The 21,568-nt window shown below is 38.4% G+C and overlaps 3 protein-coding genes across 4 annotated transcripts; 1 reads left to right on the forward strand and 2 right to left on the reverse strand.

The window, feature by feature from the left end:
- The first annotated feature begins 145 nt into the window (after positions 1-145).
- cpt2 (carnitine palmitoyltransferase 2) lies at positions 146-3,739 on the forward strand. Its single transcript, XM_057356515.1, has 5 exons — positions 146-650; positions 1,069-1,149; positions 1,241-1,347; positions 1,445-2,749; positions 2,873-3,739. Exons 1-5 carry the CDS (start codon positions 463-465, stop codon positions 3,199-3,201), a joined length of 2,010 nt encoding a protein of 669 aa, XP_057212498.1. The 5' UTR covers positions 146-462; the 3' UTR covers positions 3,202-3,739.
- A 119-nt stretch (positions 3,740-3,858) lies between these two features.
- Positions 3,859-5,166, reverse strand: magoh (mago homolog, exon junction complex subunit). Its single transcript, XM_057356518.1, has 5 exons — positions 4,959-5,166; positions 4,559-4,617; positions 4,361-4,471; positions 4,196-4,278; positions 3,859-4,087 (listed from the first exon to the last, which is right to left on the reverse strand). Exons 1-5 carry the CDS (start codon positions 5,047-5,049, stop codon positions 3,988-3,990), a joined length of 444 nt encoding a protein of 147 aa, XP_057212501.1. The 5' UTR covers positions 5,050-5,166; the 3' UTR covers positions 3,859-3,987.
- Positions 5,167-7,142: 1,976 nt separating this feature from the next.
- Positions 7,143-21,274, reverse strand: uck2a (uridine-cytidine kinase 2a). 2 transcript variants are annotated; one of them, XM_057356516.1, is made up of 7 exons: positions 21,086-21,274; positions 11,441-11,600; positions 11,072-11,168; positions 10,814-10,956; positions 10,307-10,404; positions 9,487-9,535; positions 7,143-9,097 (listed from the first exon to the last, which is right to left on the reverse strand). In XM_057356516.1, the coding sequence occupies exons 1-7, from the start codon at positions 21,230-21,232 to the stop codon at positions 8,961-8,963; spliced, it is 831 nt and encodes a 276-aa protein (XP_057212499.1). In that variant the 5' UTR covers positions 21,233-21,274; the 3' UTR covers positions 7,143-8,960. The 2 variants fall into 2 exon arrangements, with proteins under 2 accessions (XP_057212499.1, XP_057212500.1); XM_057356517.1 differs by lacking the exon at positions 21,086-21,274 and adding an exon at positions 12,932-13,367.
- Positions 21,275-21,568: the final 294 nt, after the last annotated feature.

Below are 21,568 nucleotides of genomic sequence, written 5' to 3' on the forward strand. Positions count from 1 at the left end.
ATTTTATTACTTGCGTTGTCTAGCTTGGTAAAGGTAGGGGGAATGGGTTGTTGGAGGGGTTAGCCTTATGTTTTGTACGGGAGGAGGTTGAGCAAGACAGCGCAAATCGTCAGAACACCGGTACTTTTATTTTGAAAGGCGTGACAGATCGTGTGAGGCGGAAGTAAAGAATGAAATATTAAAGGTTAAATTTTTTGTTGTCGAAATTTAAAGCTTTTAGAAAACAATGTTTTAAGGCATTTAGTACATAGATCTATTGAAAAAATAAAAAGAGTTGCTAATATTTTATTGGTAGCTAATTAATTGTTGGCGGTAAATTGATCGGTTTATGAGCAGCAACCCTGCTTTCATTCAGTAAGTCGGATGACAACAATAAACGTGAGACGGACTATTTAAAAGTTAAGATCGATTTTGGAAGTTAGTAGGAATTAGGAATTTATAACGTCTTATCTTGTAAGTTGCATGATGACAGGTTTTCTCTCTACCCAATATTATTCGTCGTTGGGTAAATTAAAACTACTAAGGAATCAACATGCCCTATCAGTCCTAACAACATCTCAGCGTAAATACAGCAGTAAGGATGCAGCTGGGATTGAGTTTTTGCAAAAAAGTGTCGTCCCGACCATGCACTATCAGAAGAGCTTACCAAGGTAAAGTTACCTGGATATATCACATATGATTTATCACCCAAATTATAGGCATAATCGCTGTGATGCTTTTATTTTTTGTCAGTACAAAGAAATTGTGATATTGTCGATGATTTTAGATGTAAATGCTGCAATTGTCACTTTAAAAACGCTAATTTTAAGATATACGATTGAATATAGGTGAAAGTGCAAAGTCTACGCCTGAGTTCCAAGGGATGACACGGTGTTACATGTTATTATGTTCTCCTTGCCTGAATTTCCGTTAGCCCAGTCCCCCAGTGTTTGTACAGTTATTTACAAAAAACTTAATGATAATAAATGAACATAAATACGTTTTTAAAAGATTATACAACATTACACAGACCCATAAAATACCCAAAACAGTTTTTTGGATGGCTTTCAAAAATGTTTCCATTTACAGGTTACCAGTCCCAAAACTGGAGGACACAATACGGAGATATCTGGCAGCTCAAAGACCCCTGCTGAATGATGAACATTACAGGTACTTGACAAGGGTCTGACTTACTCATCTTAATATCTGAATTAGTTTCAACAGTTTTTCTGACTACTTCTGTGTCCTTGAAATCCAACAGTAAAACGGAGAAAGTAGCACATGATTTCCAGAGTGACTTAGGTAAACAATTGCATGAAGAACTTGTGGCCTTAGACAAACAAAACAAGCACACCAGCTATATATCAGGTGATATATATATATATATATATAGTATAAATATTTTGGTTCGTAACCAATATTTCTATATTGCAAGCTCATTTATGAATTTCATTTTTCCTTGCAGCTCCATGGTTTATCATGTACTTGTCTGCCAGGGAGTCTGTTGTGCTTAACTTCAACCCCTTCATGTCCTTTAACCCTGACCCCAAACCTGAGTACAATGACCAGCTTGTGCGGGCCACCAACATGGTTTGCTCAGCCGTGCGGTTTATGAAGACCCTGCGGGGTGGTCTGCTTGAGCCGGAGGTGTTTCATTTGAACCCTGCTAAGAGTGACACCAATAGTTTCAAGAGGTTCATCCGATGGGTGCCCTCCTCCATCTCATGGTTTGGAGCATACATGGTGAATGCGTATCCTCTGGATATGTCCCAGTACTTCCGTCTCTTCAACTCCACACGCATACCCAAGCAGAAGCGAGACGAGCTCTTCACGGATGATAAAGGCCGCCACTTGCTTGTGATAAAACAAGGCAATCTGTATGTATTTGATGCACTGGATCGGGATGGTAACCTGATGAAACCCTCTGAGATTCAAGCTCACCTGAAGTACATACTAACAGACTCTACCCCAGCTCCGTCATTCCCCTTGGGTGTTCTGACCAGCGAGAACAGAGACACTTGGGCAGGCTTAAGACAAAAGCTACTGGATGCTGGAAATGGTGAAGTCTTGCGGTTAGTAGACAGTGCTTTGTTTTGCCTCTGCCTGGATGAGGAGGTAATGAAAGATCACATTCACATCTCCCACAACATGCTGCATGGAGACGGCTGCAATCGCTGGTATGACAAGTCCTTTAGTATCATCTTGGCTAAGGATGGGCAAGCGGCCATCAATTTTGAGCACTCCTGGGGTGATGGCGTAGCCGTACTCCGTTTCCAGAATGAGGTCTTTAAGGACACCACTGAGAAGCCTCTGGTTGGCCCCAGCTCCCAGCCAGCATCTGTGGACTCAGCCTCTGCAGTTCGAAGACTGGATTTCAAACTAAATGAAGAGTTAAAAGCAGGGATCGTAAAAGCTAAAGAGAACTTTAATTCTGCTGTATCAAAGCTCACCATCGATGCCATGGAGTTCAAGAAGGGTGGAAAGGAGCAACTTAAGAAAAAGAAGCTTAGCCCAGATGCAATTTCCCAGCTGGCTTTCCAGATGGGCTTCTTACGGCAGTACGGGCAGACTGTTGCCACATACGAGTCCTGTAGCACTGCAGCCTTTAAACACGGTCGCACAGAAACCATCCGTCCTGCTAGCATTCACACAAAGCGTTGTGCCAAGGCTTTCGTGCAGGAGCCAGGAAAACACACAGTTGATCAGTTACAGGGGCTGCTACACGAATGCTCTAAATACCACGGCCAGCTCACCAAAGAAGCAGCCATGGGTTAGTATAGAACTTCAACAGCATGCTGCTTTAAATCTGTTTATCAATACTTAGCAATTCATTATATATTTTAGGGTAATTGTTCCCTTGTTGGTATCAATTTCTTTGTTCATTTACATCTAGGTCAAGGATTTGATCGCCATCTTTTTGCCATGCGCTACCTGGCTAATTCTAAAGGAATGGCACTGCCCGGTCTGTACCTGGACCCAGCATATGCTGCCATAAACCACAACATCCTGTCCACCAGTACCCTCACCAGCCCTGCAGTCAGTCTGGGTGGGTTTGCTCCTGTAGTGCCCGATGGTTTTGGAGTGGGCTATGGTGTCCACGATGAATGGATTGGGTGCAATGTGTCCAGCTACCCTTCCAGGAATGTTCATGAATTTCTTAAGTGTGTTCATAAGTCATTGGAGGACATTTTTACAGTCCTTGATGGAAAGCCCATTCATTAGTAAAAAGCACTTATTCTGTTGAAGTCAATTAAACCATTGGGCATTTAGGATTCATAATATCAGTTTTGTTGATTTAGATAGGGATACATCTGCAAGCTTCATATGACATAATTGTCCTTAACGGCTTATTGTTCTGTTAGGATAACCATGTGTGATTGCCTTATAAATCTTATTGTGGTAATAAGTTATTGATCTAAAAGCAAAAAATATATTATCAGTTAAAATCATCTAAATATTTGTGGCACGCAAATATTAAATATAGGCCATTTTTGATGTTTGGATTATTTTATAACACACTACTGTTGATGAAATCATTTTTCTCCAAATACAGGAGAGTAATTAAGATTCATTGTAAGAGATGCACACAAGTAAACAGACCACAGATCTTAGGAAAATGAAGTTGGTGAAATGTGAGGCTTCTTTCTGTACCTTATCTGAGAATGTAACGGAACAGACAAGAGAACGTGGCTACTTTACAAAACAAAATGGTGAAAACAGCTGTGAGCAGCAAAGCGTATTAAAAGAATTTCATGAAACAGCTGGCATAAAAACATTTGTGACATATTTGTGTTTACGAGGTTTATATTGTCATTAAAATATTATCTGACATAATATACACCCCATAGTAGAAAGATGAGCCTTTAAAAGGAACGTAAAGAGAGACAATGATAGACCAAGTTTTATTTAAAAAAAAAACAATCAAGACAACAAAACTGCTAAACAATGTACAAATTCTGAAAACAAAAAATAAAAACATTTTCAGCCAGACTAAAAGCAGCTGAACAGTTAAATGGGCTTGATTTTGAAGTGGAGGCCAATGAGACTGAATACAAGGCATTTTAAGTCCTGAACCAGATAGTAGAAGACTCTGAGCCCCTCTGGGTCCCTGAAGAGTAATATTAAAAATACATGTGAACACTTTTATAATGACTCAGAAAAACAAAGATACTGAAATTGCCTTAGACTTAAGGAGTTACATATGAAAGATGCTTACTTGGACTGGTTGACATCAATTAAAGATCCAATCTTTGAAGTTGTGAATGAGATGTGTTCATCACCGATGACAATCTCCAGTTCCTTATAAAAGCATTTAGTATGTTTTATTACAAAAGGTCAAAACACTGCATTTGTATGTAAACAAGAACTTTTCCCCACAAACCTGTCGGCCAACTCTGTCTGGAGGCGGCCACAACGCATCATCTTCTTTTGTGATTTCACTGTCGTCAATGATCCTCTTTAACTCTTCCATCACGCTTTTATGAACATAAGCCTTTAGTAGGAAAAATTACCATAACTTTAATATAACACCATTGACTCACATTATACAACCGTGACGTAATCAGGCAGTTAAATTCACCTCTTTTCTGATCATGACGTCGTTCTTGTAGTTACTGTTGTTTGCATATCGCAGCTTGCCTGGAAAACAACACAAATCATTTATAAATCAAAATGTAAGCACATCTTTAACAGTCACACTGACTGAACCTTTGACCGAACGAAAATAACAGTCCAAACATTCCTTGTAAAGCTAAACAACTGTACCATTACAATATTGGTAACTCAGTTTTAACTGGTGTACTGATAAATCGCTTATTATTGGGAAAAATAACTCGTGTTCAAGTACTAAGCGTAAAACAATAAGCAACACAATCCAAAACTGCCAAAATGATGTTTGGTTTGGAAGGAAAGCATGCAAACATGATTTCAATAGAAAGGCTGTTAGCATGATAGCTAGCTAAAGTTGGCGCCTCACTTACCGTCAGGTCTGAATTCAAATTCCAGAAATTCGTGGCCGAATTTACCTTTGTGGCCAACATAATACCTCAGGTAAAAGTCACTCGTAGACATACCTGAAGAATACTAACGTATATGTTTGTGTACCTAAATTACCCCACGCACACTCTTCGTTAAATACAACGTTTGAGCTTCCAACGAACAATATGGAATCTCGTGCGTCTGCGTACTGAGGACGCGCTGTGACGTCATGTGGAAGGCGCATAATGATGACGCGCACACAGTAACCACAAAAGTTCCACTGTGTTTTTATTTAGCCAAAGATACACATTTCAAAAATGTATCCTTCTAGTAATTTTTTGAATGTACAATTCAATACTGAGGATTCTCCATGTTTTGATGGAGAATGAGGTTGATAAAGAATGAGGTGGTTGCTGATGGCTCACATTTATCTACAAGAATGTATGGGTTAACCAAAGAAAGACTGTTGTAATTTGTCTTATTTAATTAACAATATTGTAATATTGCCCAAATACTTAATTCATAAATGTAGATCATAAATCCCCTCCTTTATTCATTGTGTTTAGGAACGAGTTAAAACATTTCTCAAAAGCCCATCCAAAATGAGGGGCCATAGGCAAGGAAACTGTTAGATATGCTGCTGACCTACGATTTATTGTGAATTTTTATTTTATTTTATTTTCCTTTTTGATATTATTTATTTAATTTATTATAACTTTAGTTAGTTTATTTTATGTATGTTATACATTATGATATTGTGTTGAGCCTTTTTTGTCTTTTTGATGTATGCCTAGATTTGCCTTTGTTGTGATGTGTGTTTTGTATTCATTCAATGAAAAATACTGTTTTTATTTTTATTTATTTAAATTATCCTTTAATTTAATTTTGTCGAACTAGTTTATGTATGCACCTTGCATTTATTTGATGTATATTTACTTTATCTGTGATGTTCTGTGTTGAGCCTTTGATGACACCAATTCTGTGATATTCTGTAATTTAGTTCTACTTTAGACCATTAATGCTGTTCACCTTGCAATAAAGTTCTTAAATATTTGTCATATTTACCCTGATACAACCAAATACGACCACATTTCTCAAATGGACATGTACATTTAACAAACTCGGTACAAAAACTTTTATTCAGCTTTGCTGTCAATCACTTTGTTATACAACTTTCTGCAACTGTTTACACATTTACATGATGATTCAGATATTATGGATTTATTAAACCACAGGGACACTTAAAAGGGAACAAAAAGAGCCCATCTATTTCTCCAGCTTCTAGAGTTAAATATTTTCAAATAATGTGTTGTTAATACTCCTTGACACAATGTCACAGAAACTGTTTTAAAGCCTTGCTGCCACCGTTTGGGCCAACGTGTTTTGAGCATGCAACAATTTCATCAATGAAAACAATTCAGCGGTCAGTTTGTCTTTGTCTTTCTTTCCATGTGGCACCCCCTTTGCAAGTATCACAACTCAAAGGCATCATTAATAAAAAAATTAAACGTTTAAACATATAATGGTCCATCATGCAGAACCCACCCCAAAGCAACAAGGACAACCAACTGTTCCAGACAAGTCTCTGCAAAACCAACGCAAATAAATCAACATAGAGGTTATCACATGTTCTGATTAAAGCATTTACCATATTTACAGACAGTATTGTGGGACCCAACAAATTGATTCCACATTAAATGACAACAGCTTAAATCCCAAACAATTCAGTAAAAAAATTACTATATTTGCATCATTTGAGTCAAGTAGGAATAGGATTACACAGTGTGCGCGAGTTAAGACAGAGATGATAGTTGTGAAACCATGATTGTATCGAGGGCTGAGTTATGTGAAAAGTTCAAAAGATGGTGTTTAAATCTGTGCTGATGTGCCCAAACCCTCTCTGATGGTGGATGAGATGTCTGAATATCTCAGTTGTATGTGTTGGGTGTTTCGTTAACCCACCAAAGTATTGTTAAGAAATGTAATATTTACAAAACTTTAGCCAAGCCATGTAACATTTTGAAAGGGATTTAACATTTAAAATAAAGGAAAGCGTTTCTAATTTCAACATAGAAACATATATGATGACTTTAAATGTGTTGCATTGGTTTTAAATGTCAAAACATTTGGTCATTTCAAATGTAAATAAAGCACAAATGTATAAGACTGAAGCAAAAAAAAAAGACTTGGACACAAAATAATTATTTATATAACTGCTGCCAAACAAATAGCACAGGGGTCAATACAAGCATTCAAGTCACAAAATTTGATATTTTTGCATGTTGCCCAAATAAAAAATGATTATGATTAAAAAAATAATCTTAATGAGTTTACTCTCATGTCAAAAACAAAAACACACATATATTCATAACTGTTTTTACACTGGATGGCAAATGAGTCACCCTGTTTCATAGCAGCAATGCAGAAGAAAAAAATATAAGCTAAGGTAGAAAATATGTACAACATAGTGAAGTGCAAAATAATGGGACTGAATAGTCCTTAAATGATTAACCCATTTATGTGTGAACATTACACAAAGTTAAAAATTTCAAGATCAAAGGAAAGAGACACAGGATCAATTCAGAGTCAAGGTCAGATTGTTTAAGTGAAAACCCTGGGTCAACGGTTGGGCATTTTACAACCCAAGTCCCTGAATGATTGGAGCGGAGTTAAATGAAAATACTTTTCTGTACCTCTGCAATCCCATATGTTTAGCTACACGGTAAAATAATCACTGCATGTGTAATGTATATCAAACAACTTGAAATGTGAATGGTTAAAAAATACTAAATTAGTTTAATCAAATACTGACCAAGTTGGCATCATGGTGTATATTTTACAGGTGGCCAGGTGGTAAATCATTTAAAAATAAAAACCATGAAGGAGACAATGGAAAACTGCAAGTAGAGACAATGGACAAGAGACTTTGAGAAAAGTATAAATTTCAAGTAAACATCAAACTTATTTCTCGAAATTCCACTCTAATGAAAGTGTCATAAACTGAGTGTCAAAATGCATTATTAGAGTTAAGGGTACAGTGCATAGTACATGAACAGAAATCTCTTAATAACTAGCTCAAAATCATTGACTGGCACGTATTATTCCAGGGGTCCAGAATTGAATCAGCATCTCAACTTTGCCACCCGACAGCACTTCTGGAATTAAGAAGTGAGCAAGATATACCCAACTTAAATGAGCTCCTTGAGGTGGATATTTAATCAATAAAGCACTATCTCAACTTGATATGTTTTGTCTGGATCATCTGAAATTACGTCTCGTTCCCTTTTAGAATACAGTACAAGTTGTTTTCCATTATAATAACTACACCCTGAGAGGAGTGTTGTGACTCAGCAACACTTCCTGAATTGTTCAAGTGAAACGGAGGAAGTAACAGTTATCTTTCTGCCATAAACACTGATTTTAGAGGGACGTCGTAAAAAAACTGACATACCACTAAAACACATCACTGCCAAGCAAAAAGTAAAACAGAAGGGGTTTCAAAACTCCAATCATCTTTGGCCTTTGATACGTTTTTCAGTGATGAAAAAAACAAAGTTTGATCACAAAACTTTGTTTGCAAATGAAAGAGCAGTAACAGTTGAAGATAATATTACAACATTAAAAAAATAATGCAAGTAAATCTCAATCCTTTTTAGCATGGAGTCACGTAATAGTCAAATATTTTACCCCTCCCCATTTAACCAACAAACACACTTGCAAATAGTTACAAAAAAATACTGAAATAAATACTGAAGAAAAATCAATGTCGACCTTTAAGTATCCCCGAACTCTAAACTCCTAAAACATCAAGCGGAGCCAGTCCAAAAAGTAGGAAGCAATAGGAAATAAAAAGGCAGTCTTTGAGATTCTCTTTCTTGAATACAGTGTTGGCTATTTAACAGAATGCACAAGCAATCGTTCATTTCATCCAGCCAGTCCTTTTGCATCCCTCTTTCAAACATTCTTTTCCTCTTGCATTCCCCAACTTCCTGTGAGAGGGCTGGTCAGTGCGGCCTGCTGCTGGACTCTGAGGGATGCCGTTTACGAGGCGTGTTGTGACCGTTGAGGTAGCCGTTCAAGCGTTTGGTTAAGCCACCATTCAAAATATCCTGAATGTGCTGCACTATTAAATTTATGGCAACTAGAAAGAGAAAAAAAATCTGACGTAAACATCTTTTGTATAGAAACTATATCAAATTTAATTAATTCATTATATATCTATATATATCATGCAATACATTGCATAAAAAAGAAATTTAACACCAAAAAAATGTGCACTAGTTTTACAATCCTAGTTTTGTAGTTAAATTAACTCTGAATAAGTTGCACCAAGAGTGAGGAAAACATGTTGGAAGACTCTCAAAACTCAAAGTGTGACCTTGTTTGGCACCCTCAAAACACTCCCACTTTCAAAACTATGTATACGATAATCCCTTTCAAAAACTATTTCATATCAAACGATTTGTCCCTCACGTCTTCCAAGGAAGTCTAATAACATATTTGGACAATAAACACAAACTCAAATCTCACCCATATTATCAGCTCCCCTTGGAATGATCACATCAGCATACTTTTTCGTCTGACAGTAACATAAATAAGAGGGGGAAAAATTAAAAGAAGCCCTGAGGGGAAGAAAAAGCAACGTTCCACAGACCAAATATTTTGCCACACACATCCTGTTGATAAGATGCTTAACATTTCTTGTTCCATTGAAAACCATTAGGGATCTTATTATTTTTAAGGTGCTGTGTGTAATTTTTTGGAGGATCAAGTGACAGAACTGCAATATAATATAAATAAATATGTCTTCAGAGGTTTTTATTACCTTAGAATGAGATATTTCTATCTACATACACTGCGGGCCCCCTTACATGGAATTCACCATATTGTTTATACAGTAAGCTATATGGTCAAACTGCTTTACAGAGTATGTTTCGTAAATATGTTATCTCCTTTGGCAAAGAAGCGCAAACGTGACAACATCTTTGTTCCATGTTACACCGTGTCTACACCGGACGCGACAGGCGCGACGCAACATGACAACCTGCTTGTTCTTAATGGGTTTGTCGTGTCGCACCGCGCCGCATCCAGTGTGGACAAAATTTGAAATTATAATGGGTTCTAATGCGTTTCTAATGTCTGGGACACGGTGTGGACACGGTGTTAGCCTCCGTAGTGCTTGGAAAAAGAGGGGTGGAGTGAGCGTTAGTTGCACTCGCCACCAGATGTCGCTAAATCTCATACACTGGACCTTTAAATCTTTTTTCAGAACTTTTTAATTTCCACTTTAAAGCCGAAGACACTTTCTAAGCACTAATAGTCAGGATAAAGATTGGTAGAAAGAACTCACTGGCAGACAGAACTCCTCAAAGGCAGGTTTGACAAATGTTATGTATTGGCTCAGCACTTGCTCTAGGTCACGGCCCCTTTCACTGATGTCTCTCAGGACTGTGGACGGAGGAGAAACATGGGCCGAAAAAAGAGAGAATTGAAGGAGGATATGAATCAAATTACTGTGAAAAACTTTCAACGCCACTCTGTAACTTACACTCTTAAAAATAAAGGTGCTTAAAAGGTTCTTCACAGCGATGCCATAGAAGAACCATTTTTGGTTCCACAAAGAACCATTCAGTCAAAGGTTCTTTAAAGAACCATCTCTTTCTTAGTGAAGAACCTTTTTTCGCCACAAAGAACCTTTTGTGAAACAGAAAGATTTATGGAACCAAAAGGTTCTTCTATGGGATAAAAGAACCTTTTGAAGCACCTTTTTTTTAAGAGTGTAGTTCAGATAAACAAACTGCTAGATCTGCCGTGATATTTGTTGCGATTGTTTGATTCCGATAAAGCCCACACGCACCTCTGCGTGACAGTCGCGTATCTGCGTCCGTGTCCACAAACAGCTTCATCTGAAACAGATCTCGGATTTCTTGCGAGTAAAACATGAGGATTCCTTCAAATAAAACCACATCTGCTGGATACACTGTGACTGTCTCCTCCTTTCTGTGTAAAGGAAAGGAAATACCTGAACAACCAGACTACTAAACCAAACTCAAACATGTCCAAACAGACACAATGGGATGATATGTTTATCTATTAAAGTATTGCCTGTGCTGACCTTGAATGGGTAACAAAGTCATAGACTGGAATTTGGACGGTACTTCCGTCCATGATATCGCACAGGGTTTTGACTATCAACTCATTATCAAAGGCATCTGTGGGACAGAGAAACAGAGGATGAGAGAGGCTATTGCTGCACAGAAATTGTTCTGTTTGCCTCATTCACAGGTGGTGGAATTCCAAAAACATGAGATAAGCCACCTCTGCTAGTGCAGAACATGGGTGAGGGTGGCCTAGTCAGGAAGACAGCTGCAAGTACGCAAAGTGCATCTACTGTCATATTCCCTCCCAATAACACATTGGGCTTGTAAATAAAAGTACAGAGATATCCGAATAAATGGGAACATGAGGTCTACAGCTTCTTTACCTGGGTGATCAAAGTTGAATTGTCCTTTTAGAGCCTTGGACTTCTGATCAGGGGTGAGTACCCTGTAGAAACTGTCCTGGCTAAGGATGACCACCTGCCTCTGATGATGGTCGATCTTATTCTGTCCAAGAAGCTCCATTATCTTTCCACATACAGATGACTGAAATAGAAAAAAAAATTACAAAATCATAAAAAGGTTCTGTTCATGCACCAAAACCAAGTTCCAATACTTTATTCTAACTGTGCTTGCGTGCAATTCAGTATATTCAATAAATGTAATAAAAACTGACACGCATTAAAGGAACAGTTCACCCAAAACAGTTCACCTGTCTTCATTTACTCACCCTCAAGGTTGTTCCAAATCTGTATAAATTTCTTTGTTCTGATGAACACAGAGAAAGATATTTGGAAGAATGCAACCAAACAGTTATTGGCCACCATTTACTACCTGCAATACTGTTCAAAGTAAGGAAGGAAGGAGGCGGGAACCAGCGAACGATAACCAACTTTTAATAATAAAATAAACAAACAACAAAACGAAAGTAAAGGGCCGACAGCTACCTCACGGTCAACTGCCGGCCACACATTAATAAAACTTAACACAATGTCCAGGCCTGGTCCTCTCTCGTCGTACACTCCTGTCACTCGTCCTTTTATGCTTCCGTAGCTCCTCCGTGACAGATGCGAGACCGGTGCAACGCGCAGCTGACACTCATTATCACTCGCGTCACCGGCCTCGCACCGTTCCCTCACGGCTCTTGTCCCGCCTTCCTCATTACACTACCATAGTAGGAAATATTGTTTTATCCATTTCTTTGTTCTGTTGAACACAAAAGAAGATGTTCTGACTACCATTGTCATTTTTCCTACTATGGTAGTCAATGGTGGCCAAGAACTGTTTGGTTAAAAGCATTCTTCCAAATATCAAAACAAAGAAATTTATACAGATTTGGAACAACTTGAGGGTCGGTAAATGATTGGGTGAACTGTCCCTTTAAAAACAAATCACACAAAGACATCTCCCCATATCAAGGCATAAATATATAGAACTTTACATAACAAAACTGGCTCTTGTTAAATGATTGCATAACAAGACTTTGTCTAAACAAGAAACATGCCTTTAAAAAGATAATACCAGGAAAGAACGCTAAAGCCTACAAACACACACAGGTGACACCCTACACTTAAAAACCACAAACCTGGAGCAGTTATATTAAACAAACATAGGCAGGTGCATGCTTGCTTTGTCACTGAAGCATGAGAATTCTGCACCCTTCTGCAATTTAGTAATCTCTGATAGACCGATCTATATTCCAAAAATGGTTTTAACAGGACGAGCCACGCAAAACACAGACCATATGATTTATATTTTAAGTAATTTAAAAACACACAATTGATGTGGATCACATTTTTGGTGGAACTAATTTTACAAACAATAAACATTAATGCTCACATGATTGTTAAGTGTTCAAATATACACACTGTACTCACAAAAATTATAACCTCACCAATCACCATACTACAATGAAAACCACCAGTGAAGGCATGTGCAATAGAATTCTGTAGAACTTCATCTACAGCATCTAACTCAGACTGGTGCTTAAAAGTCTGACAAAGCTTTCCTTCAACAGCTGCAATGCTGTCAATCCTTTTAAAACATAATCCACAAACGGTACAAGCTGTTCCAGGCCCTGTGTAAGAAGCTACATGCAAGCATATGTTAAAGGAGTCATCTGATTTTTCTGTGTTTAAGTGCTATAATCCGGTCCCCGGTGCATCTAGCAACCCAGAAAATGTGAAAACCAAGATCGCAGTTAGGGTTGGGCCGATAGACGATGACATCATGTTGTTGGGCGGGCATCGTGATTCCCCTGCATGACGCAATTTTCGTCATCAGGAGGGTCCGCGGTCGTCCGCACATCCTGTCCGCGTTCGCGTACAGCACATTCCCAAGACAAATGTTGACAGCCGAGTCCACAGTATGACTTTCTGGGCATGTGATAGGAATCTAATCTGGAGCACTGATATAATTGTTTTTAATGTTTTGGCAGATGGCCATCTAGCAAACTGATATACCCCAACCCCCAACTCGCCCCACACCACCCCCCGATGTCATCGTCCATCGTGATGTTTCACTGTAGGCATCGTCCGATGCCAATTTGGTAGACATGTTTTGATGAGCCTTTCCCTGCAAGCATGTGAGAAATGGAGCCGTTCAGATTTCGCTCCTGTTGTGACGTAAAAGCAGGATTTTATTATAATATTACCGCCCCTTAATCTACACAATTCCACCCACGGCGCTGCCGCCATTGTGGTGTACGTGTGGTGACAGTGGTGTACGTGACACCACAGCTAAAGTTCGTGGAGAACATGCAACATGCAATGTAGTCGCTGCACAGAGTCCTAACCTCGGAAGAGACAGGAGTGGATTTATTTTATTTTTTGTGGAAATCCCTCAGAAACCATAAGTAAAAACCTGCTTGTTTGCGCGAATCACTTCAAGCCGGAGTGCTTTATCAACCTGGGACAGTACAAGCAGGATTAGCTTCAAAGTTGTTCCTCAAGAGGGATCGAGACCAACTGAACGAGACAAAGCAGCTGTGCGCCGATGTAAGTAATATTTATCAACCGTCTGAATTGACGTACATGTACAGTATATATAGGAGGATAATGTTAGCATATGATAGCAAAGGGAGCTAAGTCAGTCACGGGCTAAATAGAACATTCAAAGCCAGTGTTAAACTTACTCTATATTTATATGTTATTTGGCAAATGGATACTTGGAGTTTAGCTGTATGTATGTTAATTCATTATGTGCGTTAATATGTTCAGCTGCGGCAAGCTGTTTATGCTAATGAAACAGGGGTGAACACTGCTGTTAGTTTTGTTTTAAACGTCTCAAATCATTCGTCCTTAGGCTGAAAAATCTGTCACAGCATACTAGTTATGCTCTCACGTTGTGTGTGTAACGTTATAACTTGTCAATGACAAGCGCTAAAATCCACGTAATTCCACTGAGATCTGCAGGTGCGCATTCCGTGGATTTTAGGCAAGCATACACGCAAAACGTGAGCGCATTAGGATGCGCTGTTTGCTGTGACGGATTTTTTAGTCTCTGGAAGAATGATTTGAGATGTTTTAAACGAAACTAACAGCAGAGGAGTTCAGGAAAAATAATTTAGCTAAACCATTGCCATGGCAGTAATACAGGTGTGTTGTAGTGGTGGGCGGATCGATCCTGAAGTATCGATACTGAGGTTGTATCGAAAAGGATCGATCCTAACATAAAAATATCGATACTAATGTGTTTTTAGTTTTTATTTATTTACTAATGTAGCTAATAATTGTATAATGAAGAAAAACTATTTCCCATACACCTAGTTTTGCACACGTTGCTCCTAGCTCCCTGCCCTGCTGTGTTTTGTAGTCCGCTATCACGTGACTCAGCAGCGCCAAGCGCAAGCACGCAGATGCTGCTGCAGCCGGCGAAAAGAAGAGGAGCATCGTGTGGAGTTTTTTCACCTCGGTGAATAAAAACACTGCGAACTGCGATGTATGGCAGTGGGCCTTTGGGGGTAAAAAGCCAAAGATTGAAAGTACTTTATTATTTAACTTTATTTACTTTGTGTCGCAAACAATTGTGTGCACTTTGTTTATAAATTCACTTAAAAAAGTGTAATGAAAGGGAAACATGTTAATTTGTTCTATTATTTTGTCTAAACATTACACTGAACAAAAACGGACAAGCAGTTTTAAAATCTTTGTTCTTGAGTAATAAATTTGTCCACTTTGTTTTTTTTTAAAGCTAGAGAAGTAGTACCGGGATAATGATAAATTGTTTTGTTATATATCGTTTTTCTGTTCTGTTAATCTGTTATTGTTACTATTTTCCAGTAATAATTTGGTGCAAAGTTCATGTTTGCAAATTCGATTACAGGAATAAATAACTAAATAAATAGATTTATTTGGTTTAAATGATGTTTTAACATCTACATGATTAATTAGCCTACAGGCACATTAAGAGCACAAATCACAAAATATTTTAGTGGTCATGAAAATGTATTCAGATTGAGCATATTAATGATGCATTCATCTGATAAATCATGACATTTCATCTACAGGAAAGTAAATGTAAGTTCAAGTGAATGCTTTTTAAAAGTAAAAAGTATTGGTATCGGTATCGAAATCGGCAATACTGGCCCTGCATTTACTTGGTATCGGATCGATACTAAATTTTACAGTATTGCCCACCACTAGTGTGTTGTGTTGACACGCCAGACGGAAGGGGGGTGGGGTGCGCTGTAACTCATTATCATTTAAAGGTACAATGCGGGATGTTTTGTATGATCTATTAACAGAAATGCAATATAACATACAAAACTGTGTCTTTAGATGTGTATAAAAACCTTACGTAATGAAAAGTTATGTTTTTATTACCTTAGAATAAACCAGTTGTATCTACATAGGGAGCGGGCCTATCTACATGGAATTTGTTATGTAGCGCAGCCATGTTTTGTACAGTAAGCTCTAACGGACAAACAGCTCTACAGAGCGCGTTTCGTATATGTTGGTCTTCTTCGTGTGTTTTTTTAGACGCAGCTTGCGTCATCACTGAGTTGAAGATGCACAAAGTAGTAAGTCGTAGTACGGAGAGAAGGAGGAGCAGTCGTCGTCTAGCTGAAGCAATTGATTGTTCTGTCTTAGAAGTTTTGATAAAATGGAGGACCATGCGTATTGTGCACAAGAGCCGACAGAGCGTGAATCTCCGTCGTCAAAGAAGCACAAACGTGATGCTGCCAGACGAATTAGAGACAAACGGCGGCAGAAATCCAGGATAAACATCGGTGTATCTATTACCAGATGGAAGGCACTGTTGAAAGACAAATGTTTTCAAGGCGACGCCGAAGTTGCCTGTTTTCTGCTAGACTGGTAAGATAATTCAACATTTTCAATGTTTCCACTTTTTCAATGTTTACCAAACAACTGTTTTGTTGAAATGGTAACATTAGCATTTTATACAAATGGCCATATAACCTCCGAATAATAATGTTTTTCCGTCCCTGCATTACATACTCCGGTTGTTCCTGACTTTACAAAGGGGGAGACAAACGTCTACTAACTTACACCTAACTGCCTATCAGTTTGATCTGACAGCGACGTCAGATCAAACGCTTTGAACAGAGTTGCTATTTACGATTAGCTAACTTTAGTTACTTCACTACTCTCAGCATGTACTAGATAGCACGCAAGAAATATATCTAATTATAGAATTGTAACAGTAACTTTCGCAATAGAATACATGTTAAATGATTAATTACGTTAATATATTGCCTTATCTTTGTAAAGAAACATCGTTGCTTGAATCACTGCTATCCGCTGTCTCATCCGCTGTTTTTTACTGTTGCGGCCACCGTCGTACTTCGAAAGGGAGGGGTGAGCAAATGACTCAGAGATTCGTTGCAAAACTATAATACAACGCTAGTGGCCGCTGATTTTCAAGAACTGCGCCTTTAAAGAGACATGCACCAAAACGGGTTGCTGTGAGCATAGCTTTTTGACGAGGCAAAAGGGGTTTTGTTTACACAGCCATTGAGTGTTTTTAAAGAGTACATTCCTCGAGATCATAAAAAATACATTTCATGAAGTGTTTAATTTTGCCGTGTTTGAATGTAAGCAATCTGCCAAGTTGTAAATCCGAAGGTGAACGAATAACAAAGTTATTAGCTTATAAAAAAGGTAATCGACTCTGAATCACGCGAACAAGCCATGACCTGTCCGAATCTTTAACCACAATGTACCTACGTCACTAGAAAAATCCCCGCCTACTGACTGCGAAAACTTAACTCTCTCCTCCCCAAACACTGTACTAGCTCGTTCGTGACGTGTGCATCATGTCTAAGAGAAGCTGTGTTCTATGTAGTGAAACTAAGTCAGTCTTATTTTCACTACCAAAGGAAGAACTTCTGAGGAAAAAATGGTTACTATTTATTTTTCAAACGACACCAAAGGAGTATAAACCGAACGTTTTACTTTGCGCGCGTCATTTTACCGAAGATTGCTTCATCAATCTTGGCGCCTTTACTGCAGGATACATTAAACGTCTTTCCTTAAAAGATGTTGCAATACCAACTTTATTTGGACCTGTAAGCTCCACCGAATCACAACCTGTAAGTGTGACTCTTTATTTTTGTCTTTACTTAAAATTAAATTTGTGTGACGTTATCTCATGTCTGTGTTTAGCTAACGTTACCGTTATTTTTGGGGTTGTTACTGTTTGTTTACCTAACGTTAGCTATAAACTCGTTGCGCTAATGTAAGTGTTCAACCATATTAACTCGCAAAGTCTTTATTTCAAGAACTGCGTGGTGTACTATAGTTATAATAACATCTGAAGATACGAACACCGTACACTGTATGCCGTGATAACTAACTGTTACAAGAGAAGTGTCTAAAACAGTCCTTTTTCTTACTGGCATCTGTATAAGGATTAAAGAATGATTCGTCAGACTCGGGCTCGAACTGGTAAGGTAAAATCGACGCCATCTCTCTCTATACACTGTTAATATCCAACCACCTGCAAACCGTAATACAGCAGTAATGACAGGCGGTCCATTTGCGACACATGCTGAACGCGTTTGACCAATCACAGCAGACTAGACCATTTGACCAATCACAGCAGACTAGACCATCTGACCAATCACAGCAGACTACACTATCTGACCAATCAGATCAGACTACGCTGGCGGAAAGGCGGAGATTACACAGATGAATCGCGGAACGAATCATTTGAGAGTCAGTCAAGAAGTAAGGTAAAAAAAACTGCATATTATTAAGAAATAATAGTATTTTTACATAATGTATGTACATAAACTTGTTGTCGGACACTCCATAAACCAAAATAAGCCCTTAAAAATATTGAGGAATGTACTCTTTAAGCAAAATATGTTCCAGACATTTCATGAAGACCCTAATAAATCATACCAACTTGTTGAAAGTGCTCATCTGATGAGTCCTTTAAGATGCGCCAGTCATGAGCTCCCTTAGGAAGATGAGGAATAATGGATCAAAAACTATGTCTAAAACAATTGTACGTCATAAGCAGGGTGAGGCTGCACATTGAATGAGGCAGCACTAGTCCACCCAGACTGAAGACAGGTCCACCCAGAATTCACAGTTAATTGTTTCATGCTGCACAGTTTCAAGAAACATTATTAGAGTAGAATACCATCAGATCATTGCTGGCATTTCTGTTTTGTGGTGTCTTATATCGTGAGAAATTTGTATCGATTACGGTGAGCTAAAGAAAACCACTTATTGTGTACACAGAAAGGACCATGCACGCAGTTGAAGGGCAATTTATTTATATAAATCTATATAAATAAATTACAATACAATGGCATGCACGGTCCTGAAAATCCAGCACGCAAACCACAATAATGTGACGCACAAAAACCACATAATTTAGGCCTGAGAGTCACTTGATGGCACTCCGTGGTGCTGGGACCAGAGCCCTGCGTGAGGGTGCACCTACTTAGATATTTCTTACTTATTTGGATAATTACATTTTTTCCCCAACATTGTTGCTCGAAAAGCAAGAACATGTGGTGCAGTGGTTTACACAATCTGAACATTTGCTGGTGCAACCTGTCGTCACATTAACTCCAGACAAGCAGTTTTTAATACGACTGTCTTACTTGCCTGCACGCAGATAAAGCCAAATATTTCCCTTTAAATCATTTAAGTGACGTTTAGGGAATTTTTAAACAAATAAACCCTACATTAGATTAGCGGAAGAGACCACAGTTCTCACTGAGCATCTTCCCAAGCCTAGCCTGTCATCATCAACATCCATAACAGCAGGCCCTAACTTAGTCTTGCAAAATATTAAATGTGCAAATTTACCAAATAAAAAAACTTGCAGTGCAGTGCTGAATAAACTTGCTAGTTCATTCCCAAGCACAGTCACTAGCAAATTAACATTTAAAAGCATTACGTGCATTTAGTGTTTCTCTAAAGTGACATACACTGACAAAATGTATACCCTGAATGCACCTTTTTTTCCCTGAGTGGTTGAAACCACAACCTTGGCATTGCAAATGTTGTGATCTACCACTTTCACGAACACATTATCTGTTTTGGTTGAGCATTTTCCGTCAAAATGTAAATACAATCTGCGTCCTTAAAACAACACACTAAAGACAGAACATTCAAGGCATAACATAGCGGTGGACAAAACATTCAGGGGAGAAGTGCCCACAACAATGATAGCATACTGATTTAGGGAGACTAGCCAAAGATTAAGTGAGAAAGGAGACAACACATTCTCCCATGCAGAGTGCACAGGAAGAGAAGTATGTGCACCTGACAGCTGGGAAGAGATTATTAGTCACACCATAATAGATAAACGGCAGAAAACTTTAAACATGTATGCTTAAAAGTAAGCAAATAAATTAACAAAGGAACAGACACTACAGAGGCATTTTAAATTAAATTGTAAATAATTTAATAAAAAGTAATTAAAAATACTGCGCAGCGTATTTAAACTGTTATTCCTACCTATACACTATAATAAAGACATGTACAGAAAAAAGTCCAAAGGCATACGTCAATAAAGGAACTGTTTTGACGCACGCCACGCACGCCTACAACGCACGTAATGAGGTCATATGTGACACAAATTCAACGTGCCGTTGACCTCAATAACGCTAGCCACCCAAAAGCTCCGCGATTACTCATATTGACCATCCAAAATTCTTTAGTTTGGTTTGACGTTAAACACAAACAAAGAGACGTATATGATTATGTGATTTCACCACACACCGTCATCACGTGAAACAAAGGCGATGTTCTTTGTTTCTGCTAGGATAACAGCTATGGTACTAGACAACATCCGACAACATGAACATCACAGGCTCAGACAAACGGTGTATTCAAATACAACCGCAAAGTCATACGTTCCTCCAATCACAGTGTGTATTTAGCTTAAAAAATACACCTAAAGCGTTCAACAGCTCATCGGATTTGAATGAATCTGAAGGAATGTCCGAGATGCTGGTTGGATTTTAACCGGCGCGAGTTAACGTTATGCCTTCTAACAACAAAGACAGTCGATACATGTGTCGTCTCGACGGTAAACAATGCCTAATACATAGCAATACTGTCATTTTTTATTTATTATGCTATGTTGAGCATTCCATATGGAAATGATATTAATTAATTGATCATTAATAAGTTGGTAAGTTTACCATCGTCGTAACGTATGGCGATTGTGCATGGGTGGGATGTTCTAAGCACGGAAACGATTAGCTTTATCAACGGCTATATTATAAGGGATATAAACAACCAAAGTGCTCACTTTTCTCCTAACATATAAAACAGCTTTTAAAAATATAATCACTTATTTATTTTTATCTACATACATAAACATGAAATGTATTCAAGTAAATTAAAACACATCACAAATTAAAATTAATTTCGTGTATATTTGTTGTATGACAGATGTTAAATAAATAAAAATGTAACCAGCACATTGATGAAACCGTGTGACAATGAGCCACGCGGTCAAGTGTGAGCGCATCTCACAAACACAACGATATAATCCGTAATATCTCCTAAAATGCATGTTAGGGAAACCAGAATGCCAACCTTGCCGCTGGCAGTGCCGCCGGCCACCCCGATGAGAAAAGGTTGCCTGACAACATTCTCATTTTCGGCTTGATTGTCCAACTTGCTCTCGCTGTCTCCTGTCATGCTGTCAGTGCGCCCACTGAAGCTGTCGGCTGTTTTTACCATGACAGGCGGCGGCGCTCCTCCTCTCCTTCCTTTCAATTGTATATTTCCTTTGGAGCGTTGTGTGTTTGTTTCCATGCAGACAAAAATAAAGCGTAAACTTTTACTTGAGTCTTGACTACTAGAAAAAGAAACATTTCCATGAAGTTCTAGTTATTACGTGTAAATATTACGGTTATATTTTGCTAACAAGTGAAACAACTTGAGAAATACCCTTACAAGTACAGAAGGCAGAACGTTTTGAATGCAGTGCCATGGCCAGAATGAGGTTTGCAACCTCAATGCATGTAATGCTGCTACAACCAAAGTTTGCATTCTGTAGCCTATGTAATGTAGAAA

The sequence above is a fragment of the Triplophysa rosa genome, linkage group LG17 (genome assembly GCF_024868665.1).
Source record: "Triplophysa rosa linkage group LG17, Trosa_1v2, whole genome shotgun sequence".
Classification (NCBI taxonomy): domain Eukaryota; kingdom Metazoa; phylum Chordata; class Actinopteri; order Cypriniformes; family Nemacheilidae; genus Triplophysa; species Triplophysa rosa.